The 24,910-nt window shown below is 39.7% G+C and overlaps 1 protein-coding gene across 1 annotated transcript in view; it reads left to right on the top strand.

The window, feature by feature from the left end:
- The window catches only part of LOC140200971 (protein FAM13B-like), a gene marked incomplete at its 5' end in the record, with an annotated part of 150,514 nt that overhangs the window by 91,964 nt on the left and 33,640 nt on the right, over positions 1–24,910 (top strand). Inside the window, 3 exons of the mRNA XM_072264611.1 lie at positions 4,745–4,810; positions 10,361–10,577; positions 11,295–11,433. Coding sequence (XP_072120712.1) covers positions 4,745–4,810; positions 10,361–10,577; positions 11,295–11,433 — 422 coding nt within the window. The remainder of the gene's footprint in view (positions 1–4,744; positions 4,811–10,360; positions 10,578–11,294; positions 11,434–24,910) is intronic.

Here is a 24,910-nt window from a genome sequence, read left to right on the forward strand (position 1 = left end):
GTAGGTATAGAGGAGATGTCAGAGGTAAGTTTTTTACACAGAGAGTGGTGAGTGTGTGGAATGGACTGCCGGCAACAGTGGTGGAGGCGAATACAATAGGGTCTTTTAAGAGACTCCTGGAGAAGTACAGGGAGCTCAAAAAAAATAGAGGGCTAATGGGTAAACCTAGGTAATTTCTAAGGTAAGGACATGTTCGGCACAGCTTTGTGGGCCGAAGGGCCTGCATTGTGCTGTAGGTTTTATATGTTTCTATGATATTTGAACAAACTGAAATTTGCTTCTCGGTAAGCTGGAAAAGAGCAAGGAACACTGAAGTGTTGTTAGTCACAGCAAAACAAGCAGAATGTTGTGCATTGTGAAGGTCATTGAATTTTGAAGACCTGTAATTTGTTCTGATTTACTTTCTAACAATTGTTACTGGATTAATATAAAAAGTTCTGGGCATTACAACATACTGTGTTTGTGGTTTTACAGAGAAGCAGAATGAGGCCAATTGTTAGATTTGGTCATAGTATTGTCTAAGTAAGCCTGTGCTTTCTGTCCTTGAAATGAGAGGTACCAATATGTATTACTTTGTAGTATTTTACTGAGGAGAAGAACAGTTTCTGTTGTGCAGCTGAGCCAGTGGAGAATAGTTTATGATTGTAATGAAGTTTCAGTTTGAAACCTGCAGAATTTTTGTTTGCAAGCACAGCTGTAATTGGTGGGAGAGATGGGAACTGAAACTAGGGCACTGGACTTGGTTTAAAAGCTGTTGTTTTACTAGGAAGATGGTGTTTAGGCAAGATCCATGGAATGGAAGGCCAGTCTTGAATTCATGGTTAAAGCAGTGAAAACTGGTGGAAGAAATAATTCTGTAGATTAGTTCATTTGTGAAAATTAGCTTTTGAATACTTGATGTTACATGACAAGATCTTGATCACAAAAGTCAGAATTGTTTATATTAATCTATTAATGTCTTCCTGTTATTCCTTCCCTCTTCAAAAACAAATTGGGTGAAATTATTTCTAATCATTAATCCTTGTAGCTGTTTTGTTGTTAGGTTTCTGTGCTTAGCAGGGTCCTGTTAAGAGACATGAGAAATGAACCACATTAGCAAGTATTCTACAAAAATCCAAAGTATTAAAGGATGCTAATTGGTATGATTTACTGCATAATCATTTGTTGACAAATTTTCATTAATGTTGGGTAGCTACCAGCTGTCGGCAAAAACCTGATATGCTTCATCAACATATTGTTTGAAAGGTTTAGTTAAATAAATGAAGTTTGGTGCTAGGCCTCTTGTAGTAAATTCACCTATATTGTTGCATCTGCTTGTTGTACACATCCAAAAATTGTTTTTATTTAAGTTGAGGACTGATTTCTGCAGATACCTTTCAGGTGGGAAGGCATTTTAAAGAATCTTGCCATTAGGTTTTGAAAAAGACTAGCGCTGTGGTTATATTTTTGAGAGGAAGAAAAGTGTATGTTAGCAATCATTAATTTTACTGTAACATTAACATTGTGGTTATTCTTTATTCAGTCATTTATTCATGCATTAAGGAATATAGACTATATGGCAATAAGGCTTTTGGTGTTGAACTTCATTATTCTGTAAAATTGTGGTAACTTCTTACTACACTTCAAAAGCAGCACTGTGCATTTAAAACAAGTTACTTTGTAATAGCCAGCACCTCCACCGAGCACTGCTGCAACCTTTTCTGATCGATTTAATTGCAAACTGTGATAGAACATAGAATAGTACAGCACAGTATAGGCCCTTCAGCACACTGTGCCAACCCTTAAACCCTGCCTCCCATATACCCCCCCACCACCTTAAATTCCTCCATATACCTGTCTAGTAGTCCCTTAAATTTCACTGGTGTATCTGCCTCCACCACTGACTCAGGCATGCATTCCACGCACCAACCACTGCCTGAGTAAAAAACCTTCCTCTAATATCCCCCTTGAACTTCCTACCCCTTACCTTAAAGCCATGTCCTCCTGTACTGAGCAGTGGTGCCCTGGGGAAGAGGCACTGGCTATCCACTCTATCTATTCCTCTTAATATCTTGTATAAGTCTATCATGCCTCCTCTCATCCTCCTCCTCTCCAAAGAGTAAAGCCCTAGCTCCCTTAATCTCTGATCATAATGCATACTCTCTAAAACAGGCAGCATCCTGGTAAATCTCCTCTGTACCCTTTCCAATACTTCCACATCCTTCCTATCGTGAGGCGACCAGAACTGGACACAGTACTCCAAGTGTGGCCTAACCAGAGTTTTATAGAGCTGCATCATTACATCGCGACTCTTAAACTCTATCCCTCGACTTATGAAAGCTAACACCCCATAAGCTTTCTTAACTACCCGATCTACCTGTGAGGCAACTTTCAGGGATCTGTGGGCATGTACCCCCAGATCCCTTTGCTCCTCCACATTACCAAGTATCCTGCCATTTGCTTTGTACTCTGCCTTGGAGTTTGTCCTTCCAAAGTGTACCACCTCAGACTTCTCTGGTGATGTTCAACTTCACATCGTTTTTGCTCTTAGGACAGGTATATGTAAGCCTTGTTTAGTAAGGGGAACCTGTTTGAACAACATTTAAAATCATAGTTGCTGACTTTGTAATTTCACTAGTTCTGAAAAACAATTGCATTTTGTTTTATCCTTGTGTCTTAATTTTTCCTTCTCTACAATGAATGGTATGTGTTCTATGTTTCTATTTTTATAAAAATTATACTTCCTTATCTTATTCGAATATGAAGACCCAGTTAAAGGATACATGACAGCTTTTTTTTAAAGTAGCCCCTAGCAGTTATTGGAAGCATTTTATTTTACAGAATTATTTGGGCATAAGGCATTCAATAAACTATTTTAGTTTGTATTATATTTTTTATCCAAAGATCTTGAAAATATTGTATCTTCTAAAGTCATGCTAAACAGTTGCATGTTGAATCTTAGATTTAGTTTCTGGCTCTGCCTCGATATAGGAGGACCCTTGATTGAAGGTTTCAATGTAATTATTTTTTGTTAATTTTTGCTCTTCATACTTTTCAAACTGTCTGCAACTATTAACATTAGTGAATATGCAATGCTCTAACTACAGTTTTTCTCTGTCCAAATAGGGCTATTCTACAATTCCCAGGCTGTGTTAACAGGTCAATTTTACTTTCATTTAGCACATCTAGAAGATTAGCTGCAATAACCTCTTTTGTATCATTACTTCTGGAGTGGCCAATTATTCTTGACTCCATCCTTTTTTCCATTTGTTGTGCATCTCCCAAGATCCCATTTTGTTTCATGAAAGTCAATATACCTTGCCTCTTCCACCTTTTGTAATGCTGCTTATCTGACATGTGGTATTACATAAGTAGACATTTCTTCTCCTTCAGCATTGAGGACATTGCTTTTGATCCCCTGATGAAGTTACATTCCTCAATCAATGGCTGCTTTGCTTCTTCAGTCCTTCCCTGTCCCTGGCCATACCTGAAGGCAGAACCAGGCTGTTCACGACCTTGGAGTTGAACTTCTGACACAAGGTTCTCTCAAGCACCAAAGCTGCATAGGTTTACCTTTGTAACATTATCTGTCTCCCCAGTCTTGTCTCATTTGAAGTTCTCAAACATCTTTTTGTAGTTCAGTCCTTGGTTTCCTATGTTCTACTATTGAGCTTTTTACCTTGTAACCTTTAGTTCATCCATTTTCTGATGTGCTTCGAGCACTGCTTGGCCGTTGCTCATTGATGTCTGACTTGTATTGTCTCCCAGTTTAACAACTCTATTTTAAATTGTCTGCCATACTTTAGGACTTCTTTTATGACTGCATCTCCCTGTCTCTAATATCTTTCAGTCATAGAAAATAGAGTTTATTCAGTTTCACAGGAAGAATTGGGGGGGGGGGGGACACCTTTTTATAACATGAAAATGTGGGAAACTTTGATGAATGGAGGCATCTTGGCTTGCTGGTTTAGACAATGCAGAATGCCAATGTGCAGTGCAAGTGGTAACCCAAGGGATTTGCTGGTCTTCATTACAGAATGGAAGAAGTTGATCTTAGTTATCTGATCCAAAGCTAATGGGATCCAGTAGTATTGATATGAGATTGGCTATCATTCAAAAAAAATTGATAGTGCTAATTTAATATTCTATGTATCCACTTTAAAGAAATGTTTGACATAGTGCTGCAAAATAAATGTTTTGAGCTTAAGTGATTGTGTAGGAAAAATAACTCTAAATTTCTTGATACTGTTCTGAGGAAGACAAAAGGTCTTTCTGGAGCTGGTCATCATTGAAATATAAAGGAATATTTGGCAACTATTTTGAGAAATGTTGATTGTGCTGTAAGAGAGAATTAATGTCTTGGCAACAAATGCAATTCCAGGTGCGGGGTGGTGAGGAAATAACTGTATTTTCAATGACCTTGTGACTTTCAGATAAGGTAAAACTAATGTCTGTTAGTGCTAAAGTTTACTTTTTTATATGGTCCATGCCCCAGAATAACTAAACTAAATGTTGCAAAGTTGCACTCACTGTGGAAGGAATTGTATTAATATAAAACCATAAGTTGATTGCTGTAAGCTACATAGTGCCTTTACACATTATTTTAATTCATGATGTATATTTACCATAAAAGCAAACAAATCCTGTTTTGACTTGGATAGTGAAAAAAGTTTGATAGTTTTCTGCTTTACTTTGTGTTTTATGGGGTGTCTGTGTCTGCTTGCTGCTCACACTAGTATTTTTGCCATTTTTTTTATTCTATTAGCGCCATGTACAATCACTTTTCCCTTCATTGATTTCAAAACAATGCATCTTCAAAGAGATGGGGATGGTAAGTATGCTTTGGCATCAATCTGCATTCAATCAACCAGCATTTAGAAATAGGAATTCTAATTGATTTGGGTAGTTAAAAATAATCATGGGAAATGGAACCTTTTTGAAAACTAAATTTTAACCCTTCGAAAACATAAGCTGCTAGAATTCATTATGTAAGTACCACAATTAAAGGTGTTCTGTGATTCACGTGCACTGAACTAATATAGTAATCTTTCTAAAATTATACACTGCTTGGAACTGGTACTTAAATGAAAATGGTTTCTAGTTTGTGTATATATTTGATTTTTTGTTTATGTACTGAATTTCTTTTATTTTTATGCAAGTCTACAGTTTAGATCATCGATGGTATTCATTGCAGAAAAAGACTCTACATCTAGTTATCATTGCTTTTGCTTTATTGATAGCCTACAAGTAAAGTTAATAATTTATTGGTCAGGCAATTTGATAAAGCCAGATCTGAACCTGTTCTGTGCTGTAGTCTCCATGGTTATATTCTGTTGAAGTTCCTCTCAACTCTGAATTGCAGAAATGGCTCCATTTTTGATACCTCATTGTAACAGGCCTTTCTGGCCCAACTAAGCCGCACTGCCCATTTATACCCATTTGACCAATTAATCTATCAACCCGTACGTCTTTGGAATGCGGGAGGAAACTCAGAGGCAGCACATGCAGTCACAGGAAGAACATCCAGACTCCTAGCAGACATTGGTGGAATTGAGTCTGGGTCACTGATGTTGTAGTAGTGTTATGCTAACAGCTAGCTACTTACAGCCTGACCATAGATATCAAAAATAGGATTTTTTTGGACCTAATTTGATTGTGATGTTACCACAATTGTGCAGACCTAATCATGAATAATATGGATTAGAAAGTGGGAAAAGGAAGGCAATATAGAATATGTGGCAACATTCATAAAGATCAATGTTTTGAGCATGGGTAAGGGAAAACACAGGCTTGTAGGGATTGAAGTGTTGATAAGTACAAGAAGAAAATATGTTTTAGTTTAAAACATTCTGACTCCTGGGATTTGAGGTCTTATTATGAAGCATGATTGATACTTTTGACAACTGTAAAGTAAATATTTTAACTTACTTTAGCATTGAAAATTAATATAAAAAATATTAAGTATTAAATGAAAAACATGACATTTCCAACTGTAAACTTAAATTTATTCACACTAAATTTTACATTACAATGAAGATTATTTTTGTATTAGATTTAGTAATCAAGGAACTGATTCTGAAATCAAGATTTTCGCTTGCAGTATGATGCACACAAGTGACTTAATTTTGCAGAACTTGCACAGTTTAGTCACGTAGCAGAAATTTTGATGTCTTCTTTGGAAGACGTATTCCTGGCAAAATTAACTAAAAAGATAGTCTACACATAAAACTGAAGCAACCCTATTTGTAGCTTTCCCTTTTGAAACCAACCTTAGTGGTCCATGATTGGGGGAAAAATATTTTCTGTTCTTGTGTGATAAAACCAAGGAACATTAAATGGCTGCAAGAAAGCTTATGCATAATCCTGTCAAATAGGATTTGTGGGATAAATGGAAGAGAATGGAAGAAAAATGAGAACAATTACATAAAGCTACAAAGCTTAGTATCATTTTAAAAAAATCTGTCACTGTTAATATTTTGCTAACTGTGCTTGTGGCTCCTTCATTACAGAAGTATTGCAGCCCTAGAAATCTGTCTGTATTGCTATATTCTGTAACAAACCTTTCCCCATTGAATTCCATGTTAGAAGGTGAAAAATGTACATATGGGAAGTTATTCTTTCATTAAGCTATTTTATTGGCAGTAACAAATTGACCCATCTTAGTTATTTCACAGCTGGGGCCAACATTTGGACAGGGGTCATACAAGTCTTGAGCAAAAGAAATAAATTGTGTCATTTGCTCAATAATGCGTGGCATTACGATTCAGATGTGAGTTAGTGCATCAGCTGGGTCAACAGTCACAACTGAATCCCTCCTTTGCCATTCCCTCACCGTCTCTGGGCATGAACAAACATCTCTGAGAGCAGCACTATCACGCTCTTCAGCTTGATCTATTTTCTGTGATGTGCAATATTCATAGGTTAGGAATAGGCTTAACAAATGGCGAGGGAAGGGGATGGGATTTGAAGAATCTATACAGAAGAAGCTTGGGAGAGGGGAGGGGATAATTGGTCAAAGCAAGGTGACTTTGTAGAAGTGGAGTAAAGGCTGGGGGATTAATCATGGCTACAGTGCTCCCCACAGTACAGCGCATCAGAGAAAATACTTCAGACAAAGAGTAGGGCAGTGCTGCACTGAGATACCTGTTCACTATACACAGACTGGAGTGAACATAAGAAATAGGAGCAGGAGCAGGCCATCTGGCCCATCGAGCCTGCTCCAGCATTCAATAAGATCATGGCTGATCTGGTTGTAAGGGGGTATGGCAAAGCAGGTACTGAGCTGTGACTGCCAATCCAATCAACGCAGTGACATCATATCTAATCTTACTGTCCCACAGTAGTGTTTAAAATAAAAATTAACGCAATTTGTAGTTTCTTTCACATTTTGTGTTTATTTATTTCCCATGAAAAATCCTGTAAGAGCGAATCTTATTCAGTGTATCAAAATTTTGGGTTGTGAATTGTGAATTCTGTAAGGATGTATTTGTATAACCCAAACAGCCATAATAAAGCAATCATCTAGGCATGAATTTTGAAAAACTATCTCAAGAAGATTGTTTCTGTGAACCTATCAAGAGCTGAAGAGATGATTTGAAAATCAAGTCATTGTTTCGCTCCTGTGTTGAACATAGATGAGTTTTAGTTTCCTGTACTTTAAGTTACATTTAAGTTTTATAATTGGATTGTTAATAAAATGGGTAGCATGAATTAAAATATTTCTTAAAAATTATTTGATGGAGTTATTAAAAAGTTCTTCGATATTTAATACTAAATTAGTTGTGATTATGTATGACAGCATTTGAAATAGTAAGTTAGTGCTCCAAAGTTGGGTAAAGAATAAATTGCAGATGGAAGAATCAAATAAATGGTCTCTTAAAACTGAGTACATCCAGGCTCCAGTGTATGGGTTTATTTTTTTCAGAAATTTTGACCATTCCTTTATTTCATCTCTCCATTTGTAAAAACATGATCTATGAATTTTGCACTTACTATCTAACTTGAAACTTTGTTAACTTCAGTATGGAATTTCAGTCTGTACTTATTTATTCTGCTGGTTTGTAGCTAATATAGACATTAAATAAGGAGAGAAATCCGCTCTCTAATTTATTACACAACCTTGAGGTCCCAAGTTACCACCTAGTCAATTAATTACTCCATGAAATGCCACAATTTTTAAAAAGCTGTCTAGTTCTGTATTTTTCTGAACAATAATGATAACAGTGTGAACAATGCAAATTTTACCTTTTTTAAGATTCATCTTGCTATTTGTTGCTGTCAGCTTTTGATATACTGCTCTAACCCTTGTACACAAACTTCAACTTTTACATTTATTTGAAAGTTGGTACATGTTGTATACAGTCATAATTAGCATGGGTAACTGAGATCTACACTGGCAGCCAACATTAAAGTTGGGATGGAGATCCCCATTGAAATACAGGAGCTGAAAGTCAGTTCTAAAATTGGGCTCTTATACAACTATTAATTTTAATAATCTTCATCAGACTATGTACTGTATTTGGAAGGAAGTCTGAGTGGTCCAGCCACCTTCTTGCAAGAAAGTTACTCGGAGTGTTTAATTTTTTTTAAATAATCAATTAAATAAATCATAAAATTAACAGATATTGTAAAATATAAAGGATCATGCTGCTTAAAATTGATCTTGAAGACTTAAGAGTCTTAATGTATTTTAATAGATTGAATTTCTTTGTTCCCATTCTGACAGAAGGGATTGGTTACTTTTCCCTGATAACTGTTTATTATGGTCTCAGCTGACTAGTTGCAAGTTCATGAAAGGAGCAAAATTTTGATTATTCTCCATTCTAATTTCAAAAAATAATACCATATATGCAGATACAGCTTGTACTGACTGGCATGATTAAAAATCATACAGCAGGATTGTTGAACCTGCTGTTCCGGTGTTTGGGCACCAACTTGTGTGACTGCATCACTACAGGTGATCTAATCTAAATTTAGTTTGTTGAGTAGCTGATCTGTATGGGTCATGTGTCACTTTTCTGTGCAGCATTGCTGATCTGAGGTTGGCATAATTGGTATCAGTCAAAATTTCTGGTTTTGTTTGAACTCCAGAGGCTGAAGGTATTTATATTTATTCTGGAATTATGGAGTTTTCTAGACAGTGAGTTTTCAGAAAGAATTGATAGATTTATAATGAAAAATATGATCTTGCCAAGGTATGGAGGAAGATGAAAATGCCTGAGACAAAGCTATCAGATACTGAAAATATACAGTAGATTCTAACCACAAGAGGACTTGTTAGATAGTTCTTCTGTCTGGTTTAATAGTATTTCAGTTGTTAGAATTCATTATTTTGCGGCTTCTGCCATGTGACAATGATAAGGAGTGTCTTGAGCAATGAGTCAATACTTGGGGATTTCCTACTCCAGGTCTCATAAAGCTGGATGGACGGAATACAATAATAGTTGTAGAAATCTTTGAAATTTTTTTTGGAAGGTTACCCAGACTGAGTGGGAATCAATATTTTTATATAGAGTATTTCCCTGACTTTGCTTTTTTTAGCCCATGGGCCAGTGATTTACTTTTTGTGTGGGTGGAGCAAAATTGACAATCTGAGAGCTCCTTGAAAAATCATAAATCTTGAACTACTTCAGAAGTCTTGAATGCCATCATTCCATTTGTTCTCCTGAGCCATTTTGGCTTATTGCCATCTTTCCTGCAGTTTCTCAAAAGTTACTCTGGGGAAAATCTGGAATCTGAAGCCACAGCAGGTTAATTTAAGATTAGTGGCTTCATTCATTTAATTGAAGAGAAGAATCTCTTCAACAATGAGAGAAAAATTTCAGGTATTTTGCATGTCTCTGAATTAAGTTAATTAAATATTGTTGAATTAAGTATAATTAATTGTTTTAAGAGAAAACTTAATCCTCTAGCTGACTGCCTCCCAGGGTTCAAATTTCTCCTCACTTTTGATTGATATGCAACATAATGGTTCATGTTACTGATAGACAGAATAAGTTACATACAGTCTATCATAGACCATGATGCATAACATACTGCTTATGGAATCAATTTACCGCTGTAGGTAAGTACGGGTAGAGAAGCAGAGAGCATTGTGTTTCTTGGCTTATTGAAGCAGGCTGAATGGAATCATTCCATAGTCTAGATTTGGCTTGTAGGCTCTATGTTGTCCACTATGGCCATAGACTTGCAGGTAAGGTGGAATAGACATGAATTTATTTTTAGGGTATAAACTAAGTTATGACTGTCTTAATGAAATAGATTGGTATATTTTTGTTGGAACTTCTAATTCTTATGTTACAGGTTCTTTTGACCTGGTTCTCACTTGACCTTTACAATAGTGTTGAATTTGTATAATTGTTAACTTTGGTTTTTTGTGTAGATCCTGTTCCTGCATTTAAATCATGGCAGGATGAATATGAGTATGAAATGGGAGAGGCACAGCTTTCACCACAGGCAGGAAGACTGACTAACCATCCACTTGAAGAAGACCCACAACCTATGTTATGCCGTCGTTACCTTAATTTTGGTCATAGACAGCGCTTTCTAGATGAATTTGATTCAATAACTGCCTCACTGAAAGGACTTTCCACCTTCAGGTATAGTTTGTAATTATCATTGCATTTGTTCCTCAATTTTTCCTTCCTGTTCCTCTTCCATGATGTCAATTCTATTGTTTGGTTACTGTTCTTCTATTTTTAGCATGGTTATGACAACTGATTTGATTCTTGAACTGCACATTTTTTTGTACAGAAATTAAATATTTGATTCCCTCTTCTCCTCACTTAAACTGCAGACCAGAGAATGATCCACTAGCTAATTCACTTAATCAATTAACTAACCACTTAACAATTTAACAGCCCAATGTAGTCACTCATGCAGTTTTCTAGTGACAGTGGCAATAATTTATGATGGGGTTGTTATGTAGTTCTCATTTATAGATTTGCCTGTGCTTGCACTTAAATTTGGGAGTGATTGTTTTGGCCATTGGCATTTCTTTATCCCAGGTGCTCTGGGGCTGATTTTAATGACCCTATGGTTGTCCATTTCAAAATTTGATCACATAGTCTGATTGGGCAAATCATTGATTCCATAAACCGACTATCACAACCTTGTTTTTATTTTAGTGTATTTTAAATGCATTTGGTATATACTTTCCACAATAATCTGCATCTTTCTAATTATTTCAAGATACGATTATTGTTTGTCGACAAGTAAATGACTAGTGAGAGGTTTTGGTTAATGATTTTATATTTCTTCTTCACCTTAAGTGAAAGCCTTAAACTTCCTCTTAACTATTTTAATGACATTTTAAGGCCTCGAAGATCATCATTTGATTCCAGAGATGATGAAAAGGAAGATCCAGCTCAACTACAGCTGACTAAAAAAATTCAGAATATCAAAAAGAAAATGAAGTTATTTGAAGAACAATTTGAAAAGGAACGCAAGTACAAGGTGAGCTTTTTGAAAACTTTATGAATGTTGATTGCATTAATTGATTGTTGATGAAGGTAAACACAAAGAACAATTTTTGTCAAATTTCTCTTCATTCAATGAATATTTAATCTTTACTGAAAATATTACTAAGCGAATAATATTTGGTAAGGGTGCCGGCATCTTTTGGCAGAATTTCCTACCCATTTTCACACATAGTAATGAGAGATATGTGCGTTTCTATTTGGGGGATTGAAAGCACAGAAAATTCTTACTCAGATTTTGGGTTCCCACTGACGTGCAACGTTTTCCCTGTGGTATGTGGTTATCTTAAACAAACATTCCATCAAACACAAAAAATGATTTGAAAAATTGCATATGGAAAAATAGCATTAAATCTTTCACAAATGAAAGAAATTATACATAATATTAAAGAATCCAAAGCCAGTATTAATCTATATGTGTGTATTTCCTAAGAAAAATTATTTTTTAAAATATCATTGTTAAAAATAACACAAATACATTTTGCAATATGGTCTTTGGCAGAAAAACAAAACTCTTAATCCTTACAAAATGCACTACTTCTATATTTCAAAATCAAGAAACTTAAAGCACATGTGTAAAAATCCTGAAAATAAACACATTCAGAATCCTTGGCTGTGAATGGTTATTCTTTTCATATGTTCCAGTTTCAGAGGGAGGCACAGAGTTCCAGGTTTTGTGGCTTTTTGATTAGAACTAAGGGTGTGGTTGTGTTGAACATTGTGCTGTCGTCAATAGACAACAGCGTGACGTAACTATTACTATTGTCCAGGTGATTCAAGCCCAAGTGGAGAGCCAGTGATGTTGCATCCACTGTAGACCTATTGTGGTGATGGGCAATCTGCAGCAGGTCCAGGTCCTTGATTAGGTAAGATTAGATTCTGGCCATGACCAACCTCTCAAAGCACTTTTTCACAGGAGATATGAGTGCCATGGGAAATAGTTACTAAGGCAGCTCACCCTGCTCTTGGTCACTGGTACGATTGGTGTTCTTTTGAAGCCGATAGGAACCTCCGACTGCAACAGAGATTGAAGATGTTCTTGAACACCCGAGCCAGTTAGTTGGTACAGGTTTTCAGCTATACCTGATAGGGCTCTGAAAACCAGGGTCTGATGTCTTGCAAGGGTTCACCCTCTTGAAAGACGTTCTGACATTGGCCGCTAAGAGAAAGATTCAATGTTACCGGATGCTGCAGGGATTTGCATAGATATAGTTTTATTCTCCCTTTCAAAGCATGCATAAAAGGCATTGAGCTCATCTAGGAGTGAAGCATCACAGCGGTTCATAATGTTAGGTTTTGTTAGAAGTAATGGCCTGCAAACCCTGTCAGAGCTAACATGCATCAGATTCCGTCTCTGTCAATTGGAATTGTTTTTCTCGCACTTAAGATTGCCTTCCGTAGGTCGTACCTAGACTACTTGTATAATCTGAATCACCGGTCTTGAATGCCACAGATTTAGCCCTCAGCAAACTTCGAATTTTCTGGTTCGTCCATGGCTCTTTGATTTGGGTATGTCTGATATGTTCTCAAAGACACACCCTCACCTACTGAGGTTTTGATGAAGTCAGTGCCAACTGTGGTGTATTCACTCTGACTCAAAGATGAGTCCCTGAATACTGTCCAGTCCACTCACTCAAATCCATCCTGTAAGTGCTCTTCTACCTCCCTTGACCATTCCTTCTTGCTCCTCACTATTGGTGCTGTGGTCTTTGTCACTGCCTGTACACTGGACGTAGAAGTACAGCCAATTGATTGGACTTCCCAAAGAGTGGGTGTAGAATAACTTTCTAACAGTGGGCTTCTTCCAAGCAATAGATTCCACTAGCACTTGGTGGTGCCGAGTATTTTATCTTGTCCCTTTCCCATAGGTAGACCTCTCTGTCCAACTCTAAATCATATATCTGAACTCATTCTAGGGAGATTGAGCCATTTGGTACATTTTCAAGATGATTCCTGCCTTTGGTTTCTTTCATGAGGTTTTTATGAGTGCAGATAAACTAAGTACATGGGGTTTATGGTATTCTAGTGCATGAATTTCAGGAAGTTAGCAGGCAGATATAGCAAGTGGTTTGGAAGACGTGGTATATTTGTTCTCATTGCAAGAGGGTTGGAGTTTTTAAATATATAAGTATCATAATTGTATAAAGACCACATCTGGAGTACTGTGCATCATATTGGTCAGCTTATTGAAGAAAAGATGTATTGGCATTGGAAACAATCAAAAGCAAGTAACTAAACCAATTTCTGGAATGTGAGGCTTCTGCTATCACAACCATTTAAAGAAATTAGATTATTTTGATATGGAGTCAGGAGCGGACATATTGAAACCTGCATTAGATTAGATCAGATTATGAGAACACTCGGTCCTCTTTTATTGTCATTTAGAAATGCATACATGCATTAAAAAATCATACAATGTTTCTCCGGAGTGATATCACAGAAAACAGGACAAACCAAAGACTAACACTGACAGAACCACATAATTATAACATATGGTTAGAGCAGTGCAAAGCAATACCATAATTTGATGAAGAACAAACCATAAGGAAGGTAAATAAAGTCTCAAAAGTCCCCAAGTCGATGGACTCCCAAGTCCCTGATAGTGGCAGCAAAAGGGAGAAACTCCCTGCCATAAATCTCCAGGCACTGTCAACTTGCCGATGCTTTGGAAGCAGCCGACCACAGTCGACACCTTGTCCATCCGTCTGAAAACTGCGAGCTTCCGACTGCCCTCTCTGATACAGCCTCCCGAGTGCCAGCCTCTGCTGAGCGCCTTCGACCTCGCCCCAGCCGCTGAAACATGCAAAGCCGAGGATTTCTGGGCCTTCTGTTCCAGAGATTCCAGTTACCACACAGTAGCAGTGGCAGCGAAGTGGGCACTTCAGAAGTTTTCCAGATGTTCCTCCGTATTCTCACATCTGTCTCCATCAAATCAGGATTGTGCATGGTCCCCTACTTGACAGATAACAGACATCACCACCGAAGTGGCTGCGCAGTGTGTGGTTAGGCTTGGTGGGGGGGGGCATGGCAAGGTAGATGTTGAGCTGTTTCCAGTTATAGGAACATCTCAAAAGGAGTGAGATTGTTTCAGTAGTTCAAAATTGGAGGTACTCATTTAAAGCTGAGACAGTTAGAAACTCAGGGTGGTAAATTACTGGAATTCTTTATCTCAGGAGGTTATAGGGCTAGATCATTGGGGATATTTAAAGAATCAGTTAAATTTTTGAAGGATTGGGGAATTGAGGTTTGATGTTTTTGGCAGAGATGAGGCCTCGGGCTGATCAACCATGATCCTATTGAATGATAGGTTTGAGGAGCCAAAGTACCTACTGCTGCTATTTTGTTTTATTCCTCCATTTGAATGCTTTATATGGAAGGATATGATGGATTGTCAAAGGATGCGATGGATTATTGAGAAAGGATTGAAAATGTTAGGAAGAGCAAATCAAAAACCTTTTCACTCTTGAGTTATTGAACTTGTCATAAGTTATGTCTTTATCAAAGGTTGCTGGTGGTTATTTCTATCTACTATTACATAGCAGTTACCTTGGGCCCTGTTCGTAAAGAGGAAGAGGACTTTCTGGTCCATGCTGTTTTTGTTGATATGTTTAGTAGGCTTTCTACATATACCATTTACAAAACATTTAAAATGTACTACTTTTGTACTTTTCACTGAAAATTATATGGTAGTAAATTATTAATCTGATATATTTTAAAGGTGTGGCAGTGATACAGAGGAAGAGAGATCCAGCATTTTAAATTGTCTTTGTATTTATCCACTTTGGATATAAGGCTAGTAAAGTTTGTTTCTCAGTAAAGGATTTATTTCCCTATTTGTTTCTGTGGGACTTCTAGGTATGTTAATACGTATCTCATAACACATAAAATGCATTTAATTTTATTGTATAGCTATCTCCTCTGAAAATTCTCAGAACGTTTACACATCAGCAAGCCTACTTATATATTGCCTGTCTTTACAGTTATCTTTTTAGCAATCTCTGAGATAGAATGCAACCTTTCACTTTTACTTAATTTCCAATGAAGGCAATTTTATTCATCCATGGAGTATCATCATACATACACATTCATGTGGCTTTGAATTATAACTTTGACAGCCTCTGTAATTTCATTCCTCAACTTGAATTCCAGGGTTTAAACCAGGATTATAATGAGCAGTTTAATGAAGGAGGGTGATAAAGTTACATATAAGCTTTTTAAGCAGAATTAAACCTTATGAGGGCAATATATTAGCATGGTTGAGTGGTTAGTGGAATTTATAACAGATAAAGTACCTATAAAAGGTATTCACCCACCTTCAAAATTTTCAGGTCTTACTGTTTTACAACATTAGATTTAATTTGGCTTTTTTTTGACAGTGATCAACAGAAAAAGACTCTTTCAAGTCAAGTGAAAATTATTTTTGGGCTGGATATTGCAATTAGTGTTTTTTTTTAAAAGAATCTGTGTTTGTAATAATAGACCTGTTGATCAAGTAGGCAAAACTATTTCTGGTGGAATAGAAACCATAGAAAAACTACAGCACAGAAACAGGCCTTTTGGCCCTTCTTGGCTGTGCCGTACCATTTTCTGCCTAGTCCCTCTGACCTGCACACGGACCATATCCCTCCATACACCTCCCTTCCATGTATCTGTCCAATTTATTCTTAAATGTTAAAAAAGAACCCGCATTTACCACCTCGTCTGGCAGCTCATTCCATACTCCCACCACTCTCTGTGTGAAGAAGCCCCCCCCAATGTTCCCTTTAAACTTTTCCCCCCTCACCCTTAACCCATGTCCTCTGGTTTTTTTCCCCCCTTGCCTCAGTGGAAATGCCTGCTTGCATTCACTCTATCTATACCCATCATAATTTTATATACCTCTATCAAATCTCCCCTCATTCTTCTACGCTCCAGGGAATAAAGTCCTAACCTATTCAACCTTTCTCTGTAACTGAGTTTCTCAAGTCCCCGCAACATCCTTGTAAACCTTCTCTGCACTCTTTCAACCTTATTTATATCCTTCCTGTAATTTGGTGACCAAAACTGAACACAATACTCCAGATTCGGCCTCACCAATGCCTTATACAACCTCATCATAACATTCCAGCTCTTATACTCAATACTTTAATTAATAAAGGCCAATGTACCAAAAGCTCTCTTTACGACCTTATCTACCTATGACGCCACTTTTAGGGAATTTTGTATCTGTATTCCCAGATCCCTCTGTTCTACTGCACTCCTCAGTGCCTTACCGTTAACCCTGTATGTTCTACCTTGGTTTGTCCTTCCAACGTTCAATACCTCACACTTGTCTGTATTAAACTCCATCTGCCATTTTTCAGCCCATTTTTCCAGCTGGTCCAAGTCCCACTGCAGGCTCTGAAAACCTTCCTCACTGTCTACTACACCTCCAATCTTTGTATCATCAGCAAACTTGCTGATCCAATTTACCACATTATCATCCAGATCATTGATATAGATGACAAATAACAATGGACCCAGCACTGATCCCTGTGGCACACCATTAGTCACAGGCCTCCACTCGGAGAAGCATTTCTCTACTACCGCTCTTTGGCTTCTTCCATTGAGCCAATGTCTAATCCAATTTACCACCTCTCCATGTATACCTAGCGACTGAATTTTCCTAACTAACCTCCCATGCGGGACCTTGTCAAAGGCCTTACTAAAGTCCATGTAGACAATATCCACTGCCTTTCCTTCATCCACTTTCCTGGTAACCTCCTCGAAAAACTCCAACAGATTGGTCAAACATGACCTACCATGCACAAAGCCATGTTGACTCTCCCTAATAAGTCCCTGTCTATCCAAATGCTTGTAGATTCTGTCTCTTAGTACTCCCTCCAATAACTTACCTACTACTGACGTTAAGCTTACTGGCCTATAGTTTCCTGGATTACTTTTCGATCCTTTTTTAAACAACGGAACAACATGAGCCACTCTCCAATCCTCCTGCACTTCACCTATAGACAGTGACATTTTAAATATTTCTGCCAGATCCCCTGCAATTTCAACACTAGTCTCCTTCAAGGTCCGAGGGAACACCCTGTCAGGTCCTGGGGATTTATCCACTTTAATTTTCCTCAAGACAGCAAGCACCTCCTCCTTTTCAATCTGTACAGTTTCCATGATCTCACTACTTGTTTCCCTTAATTCCATAGACTTCATGCCAGTTTCCTTAGTAAATACAGACGCAAAAAACCTATTTAAGATCTCCCCCACTTCCTTTGGCTCCGCACATAGCCGACCATTCTGATCTTCAAGAGGACCAATTTTATCCCTTACAATCCTTTTGCTCTTAATAGACCTGTAAAAGCTTTTTGGATTATCCTTCACTTTGACTGCCAAGGCAACTTCATGTCTTCTTTTAGCCCTCCTGATTTCTTTCTTAAGTATTTTCTTGCACTTCTTATACTCCTCAAGCACCTTATTTACCCCCTGTTTCCTATACATGTCATACAACTCCCTCTTCTTCTTTATCAGAGTTGGAATATCCCTTGAGAATCAAGATTCCTTATTCCTATTCACTTTGCCTTTAATCCTGACAGTAACATACAAACTCTGCACTCTCAAAATTTCTCCTTTGAAGGCTTTCCACCTACATCTTTGCCAGAGAACAACCTGTCCCAATCCACGCTTTTTAGATCCTTTCTCATTTCTTCAAATTTGGCCTTCTTCCAGTTCAGAACCTCAACCCTAGGACCAGACCTATCCTTGTCCATGATCAAGATGAAACTAATGGTGTTATGATCACTGGAACCAAAGTGCTCCCCTACACTTGTCCTAACTTGTTTCCTAACAGGAGATCCAATATTGCATCCCCTCTAGTTGGTCCCTCTATGTATTGATTTAGAAAACTTTCCTGAACACATTTTACAAACTCTAAGCCATCTAGACCCCTAACAGTATGGGAGTCCCAATCAACATATGGAAAATTAAAATCCCCTACCACCACAACTTTGTTTCCTGCAGTTGCCTGCTATCTCTCTGCAGATTTGCTCTTCCAATTCTCGTTGACTATTGGGTGGTCTGTAATACAATCCCACTAATGTGGCCATACCTTTCCTGTTTCTCAGCTCCACCCATAAGGACTCAGTAGACAAGCCCTCTAATCTGTCCTGCCTGAGCACTGCTGTAATATTTTCCCTAACAAGCAATGCTACTCCCCCACCTTTCATTCCTCTGCCTCGATCACATCTGAAACATCAGAACCCTGGAATATTAAGCTGCCAGTTCTGCCCCTCCTGTAGCCAAGTTTCACTAATTGCTATAACGTCATAATTCCACGCGTCAATCCATGCCCTCAACTCATCCGCCTTCCCCGCAATACTCCTAGTATTGAAATATATACAGCTCAGAAGATTTTTTATCACCAGTCACAACCTTTCTATTAGTGGATTTGCTTGAACTTTTAACATCATTTATTTTCACCCCAGCTACACTGTCAGCTCTGGCACTCTGGTTCCCATCCCCTTGCAAATCTAGTTTAAAACCTCCCCAATAGCACTAACAAACCTCCTTGAAAGGATATTGGTCCCCTTGTAGTTCAAGTATAACCCGTCTCTCTTGTACAGGTCCTAACTGCCCCAGAAGAGGTCCCAATGATCCTGAAGTCTGAAACCCTGCCCCCTACACTAGTTCCTCAGCCACTTGTTCGTCTTCCAGAGCATCCTATTCTTACCCTCACTGGCACGTAGCACAGGTAGCAATCCTGAGATTACCACCCTTGAGGTCCTGCTTTTCAACTTCCTACCAAGCTCTCTATACTCACTCTCCAGGACCTCCTCACTCTTCCTTGCTATGTCATTGGTACCGATGTGCACCACGACATCTGGCTGATCACCCTCCCACTTCAGAATATCATGCAAGCGATCAGAGACATCCTTAACCCTGGCACCCGGGAGGCAACAAACCATCCTGGATTCGCTGTCACGACCACAGAACCTCCTATCTGCACCTCTAACTATCGAGTCCCCTATCACTACCGCTGTCCTCTTTTTCCATCTTCCTTTCTGCACTGCAGAGCCAGACTCAGTGCCAGAGATCCAGCTACTGCAGCTTGTCCCAGGTAAGTCATCCCCCCCAACAGTATCCAATGCAGTATACTTGTTGTTGAGGGGAATGGCCACAGGGGAACCCTGCTCTGACTGCCCTTTCCTCTTCCCTCGCCTGACAGTGACCCAATTTCCTGTCCTCTGCTCCTTTGGCGTAACTACCTCCCTGTAGCTACTATCTATAATCTCCTCATTCTCCCGAATGATCTGCAGGTCATCTAGCTCCTGCTCCAGTTCCCTAAAGCGGTTTGTTAGGAGCTGCAGCTGGATGCACTTCTTGCAGGTAATCGATGTCAGGGAGACTGGAGGTCTCCCTGACTTCCCACATCCTGTAAGAGGAGCATTCCAACATCCTGCCTGGCATTCTCTCTACTCTAAACAATCTGAACAAAAAACTTACCGGAACCTACCCTGGCCTCTGCTTGTTCTCACCGAAGCCTGTTGAGTCAAAGCCGTCCCACTCTGACTCAGTCCACTCCGATGATGGCCACTGTATATGGCGGTCTGTTTTTAAACCTTGGCGTGCTACATCACGCGCCTGCACAGTGCAGACCCTTCTCCCCAAGCAGTGTTTTTAAAAAAAAAAGACTTTTTCTACCCGATTTCTTCACTCCCTTCTTCTCAGTTGCTTGATTCAACTGAAAATATTCTGAGGTAAAATATTCCAGTAAAGTATTCTGGGTGACGGAGTAGAGGGAGATAGAGTAGGAAGGCTTTGGCTCAACGGGGTTTAGGCAATTATGGGTCGAGGCAAGGTAGGTTGCTTGAGTAGAATATAGACAAGAAGTAGTGTTGCACATAGGTACCAACAATATAGGTAAAAAACGGGATGAGGTCCTACAAGGCGAATTTAGGGAGTTAGGAGATAAACTAAAAAGTAGGACCACAGAGGTAATAATCTCTGGATTACTACCAGTGCCATGTGCTAGTCAGAGTAGAAATAGGAGGATATATCAGATGAATACGTGGCTTGAAAAATGGTGCAAGGGGGAGGAATTCAAATTTCTGAGGCATTGAAACCAGTTCTGGAGGAGTTGGGACCGGTACAAACAGGACGGTCTGCACCTGGGCTGGACTGGAACCAATGTCCTCGGGGGAGCGTTTGCTACTGTTCTTCAGGAGGGTTTAAACTAATGTGGCAGGGGAATGGGAACAAGTGCAGAGAGACAGAGGGGGTAAAATGAGGGTAGAAGCAAAAAGTAGTAAGGTGAAAAGTGAAAGTGGCAGGCAGTCAAATCCAGGGCAAAAATCAAAAAGGGCCACTTTTCAACATAGTTGTATAAGGGCTAAGAGTGTTGTAAAAGCAAGCCTGAAGGCTTTGTGTCCCAATGCAAGGGGCATTCGTAACAAGGTGGATGAATTGAATGTGCAGATAGTTATTAATGAATATGATATAGTTGGGATCACAGAGACATGGCTCCAGGGTGACCAAGGATGGGAGCTCAACATTCAGGGATATTCAATATTCAGGAGGGATAGAACATAGAATAGTACAGCACAGTACAGGCCCTTCGGCCCACAATGTTGTGCCGACCCTCAAACCCTGCCTCCCATATAAGCCTCCACCTTAAATTCCTCCATATACCTGTCCAGTAGTCTCTTAAACTTCACTGGTGTATCTGCCTCCACCACTGACTCAGGCAGTGCATTCCACGCACCAACCACTCTCTGAGTAAAAAAAACCTTCCTCTAATATCCCCCTTGAACTTCCCACCCCTTACCTTAAAGCCATGTCCTCTTGTATTGAGCAGTGGTGCCCTGGGGAAGAGGCGCTGGCTATCCACTCTATCTATTCCTCTTATTATCTTGTACACCTCTATCATGTTTCCTCTCATCCTTCTCTCCAAAGAGTAAAGCCCTAGCTCCCTTAATCTCTGATCATAATGCGTACTTTCTAAACCAGGCAACATCGTGGTAAATCTCCTCTGTACCCTTTCCAATGCTTCCACATCCTTCCTATAGTGAGGTGACCAGAACTGGACACAGTACTCCAAGTGTGGCCTAACCAGAGTTTTATAGAGCTGCATCATTACATCGCAACTCTTAAACTCTATCCCTTGACTTATGAAAGCTAACCCCCTATAAGCTTTCTTCACTACCCTATCCACCTGTGAGGCAACTTTCAGGGATCTGTGGACATGTACCCCAAGATCCCTCTGCTCCTCCACACTACCAAGTATCCTGCCATTTACTTTGTACTCTGCCTTGGAGTTTGTCCTTCCAAAGTGTACCACCTCACACTTCTCTGGGTTGAACTCCATCTGCCACTTCTCAGCCCACTTCTGCATCCTATCAATGTCTCTGCAATCTTTGACAATCCTCTACACTATCTACAACACCACCAACCTTTGTGTTGTCTGCAAACTTGCCAACCCACCCTTTTATCCCCACATCCAGGTCGTTAATAAAAATCACGAAAAGTAGAGGTCCCAGAACAGATCCTTGTGGGACACCACTAGTCACAATCCTCCAATCTGAATGTACTCCCTCCACCACCACCCTCTGCCTTCTGCAGGCAAACCAATTCTGAATCCACCTGGCCAAACTTCCCTGGATCCCATGCCTTCTAACTTTCTGAATAAGCCTACCGTGTGAAAACGCTGGTGGGAGTTGTGTACCGGGCACCTAACAGTAGTAGTGAGGTTGGGGATGGCATTAAACAGGAAATTAGAAATGCGTGCAATAAAGGAACAGCAGTTATAATGGGTGACTTCAATCTACATATAGATTGGGTGAACCAAATTGGTAAGGGTGCTGAGGAAGAGGATTTCTTGGAATATATGTGGGATGGTTTTCTGAACCAACATGTTGAGGACCCAACTAGAGAGCAGACCATTCTAGACTGAGTATTGAGCAATGAGGAAGGGTTAATTAGCAATCTTGTCGTGCAAGGCCCCTTGGGTAAGAGTGACCATAATATGGTGGAATTCTACTTTAAGATGGAGAGTGACATAGTTAATTCAGAAATAAAGGTTCTGAACTTAAAGGGTAACTTTGAAGGTATGAGACGTGAATTAGCTAAGATACACTGGCAAATGATACTTATTAAGGGTTGACGGTGGATGTGCAATGGGAAGCATTTAAACTACAACAGTTGTTCATCGCAGTTTGGCAAAAGAATAAACCAGGGAAGGTAGTGCACCCGTGGCTGACGAGGGAAATTAGGGATAGTATCAATTCCAAAGAAGAAACATACAAATTAGCCAGAAAAAGCGGCACACCTGAGGACTGGGAGAAATTCAGAGTCCAGCAGAGGAGGACAAAGGGCTTAATTAGGAAAGGGAAAAAAGATGATGAGAGAAAGCTGGCGGGGAACATTAAAAACTGACTGTAAAAGCTTTTATAGGTATGTGAAAAGAAAAAGATTGGTTAAGACAAACGTAGGTCCCTTGCAGTCAGAAACAGGTGAATTGATCATGGGGAGCAAGGACATGGCAGACCAATTGAATAACTACTTTGGTTGTCTTCACTAAGGAGGACATAAATAATCTTCCGGAAATAGGGGACCGAGGGTCTAGTGAGATGGAGGAATTGAGGGAAATACGTGTTAGTAGGGAAGTGGTGTTAGGTAAATTGAAGGGATTAAAGGCAGATAAATCCCCCGGGCCAGATGGCCTGCATCCCAGAGTGCTTAAGGAAGTAGCCCAAGAAATAGTGGATGCATTAGTGATAATTTTTCAAAACTCTTTAGATTCTGGACTAGTTCCTGAGGATTGGAGGGTGGCTAATGTAACCCCGCTTTTTAAAAAAAGGAGGGAGAGAGAAACCGGGGAATTATAGACGGTTAGCCTGCAATCGGTGGTGGGGAAAATGCTAGAGTCAGTTATCAAAGATGTGATAACAGCACATTTGGAAAGTGGTGAAATCATTGGACAAAGTCAGCATGGATTTGTGAAAGGAAAATCATGTCTGATGAATCTCATAGAATTTTTTGAGGATGTAACTAGTAGAGTGGATAGGGGAGAATCAGTGGATGTGATATATTTGGATTTTCAAAAGGCTTTTGACAAAGTCCCACACGGGAGATTAGAGTGCAGACTTAAAGCACACGGTATTGGGGGTAAGGTATTGATGTGGATAGAGAATTGGTTGGCAGACAGGAGGCAAAGAGTGGGAATAAACTGGACCTTTTCAGAATGGCAGGCAGTGACTAGTGGGGTACCGCAAGGCTCAGTGCTGGGACCCCAGTTGTTTACAATATATATTAATGACTTAGATAAAGGAATTAAATGCAGCATCTCCAAGTTTGCGTATGACACGAAGCTGGGCGGCAGTGTTAGCTGTGAGGAGGATGCTAAGAGGATGCAGGGTGACTTGGATAGGTTAGGTGAGTGGGCAAGTTCATGGCAGATGCAATTTAATGTGGATAAATGTGAGGTTATCCACTTTGGTGGCAAGAACAGGAAAACAGATTATTATCTGAATGGTGGCCGATTAGGAAAAGGGGAGGTGCAACGAGACCCAGGTGTCATTGTACACCAGTCATTGAAAGTGGGCATGCAGGTACAGCAGGCAGTGAAAAAGGCGAATGGTATGCTGGCATTCATGGCAAGAGGATTCGAGTACAGGAGCAGGGAGGTACTACTGCAGTTGTACAAGGCCTTGGTGAGACCACACCTCGAGTATTGTGTGCAGTTTTGGTCCCCTAATCTGAGGAAAGACATTCTTGCCATAGAGGGAGTACAAAGAAGGTTCACCAGATTGATTCCTGGGATGGCAGGACTTTCATATGATGAAAGACTGGATCGACTGGGCTTATACTGTCTGGAATTTAGAAGATTGAAGGGGGGATCTTATTGAAAAATATAAAATTCTAAAGGGATTGGACAGGCTAGATGCAGGAAGATTGTTCCTGATGTTGGGGAAGTCCAGAACGAGGGGTCACAGTTTGAGGATAAAGGGGAAGCCTTTTAGGACCGAGATGAGGAAAAACTTCTTCACACAGAGAGTGGTGAATCTGTGGAATTCTCTGCCACAGGAAACAGTTGAGGCCAGTTCATTGGCTATATTTAAGAGGGAGTTAGATATGGCCGTTGTGGCTAAAGGGATCAGGGGGTATGTAGAGAAGGCAGGTACAGGGTTCTGAGTTGGATGATCAGCCATAATCATACTGAATGGCAGTGTGGGCTCAAGGGCTGAATGGCCTACTCCTATTTTCTATGTTTAAGTTGTGTGTGAGGCCAGTTTTCTGTGCTCAGTGTCAGATGTGGGAGGTCCGGGAGACTCCCAGCCTCCTGGATGGCTACATCTGCACCAGGTGTGTTGAGCTGTAGCTCCTTGGGGACCATGTTAGGGAACTGGAGATGCAGCTCGATGACCTTCGTCTGGTCAGGGAGAGTGAGGAGGTGATAGATAGGAGCTATAGGCAGGTAGTCACACTGG

Source organism: Mobula birostris, chromosome 7 (assembly GCF_030028105.1).
Source record: "Mobula birostris isolate sMobBir1 chromosome 7, sMobBir1.hap1, whole genome shotgun sequence".
Taxonomy (NCBI): Eukaryota; Metazoa; Chordata; class Chondrichthyes; order Myliobatiformes; family Myliobatidae; genus Mobula; species Mobula birostris.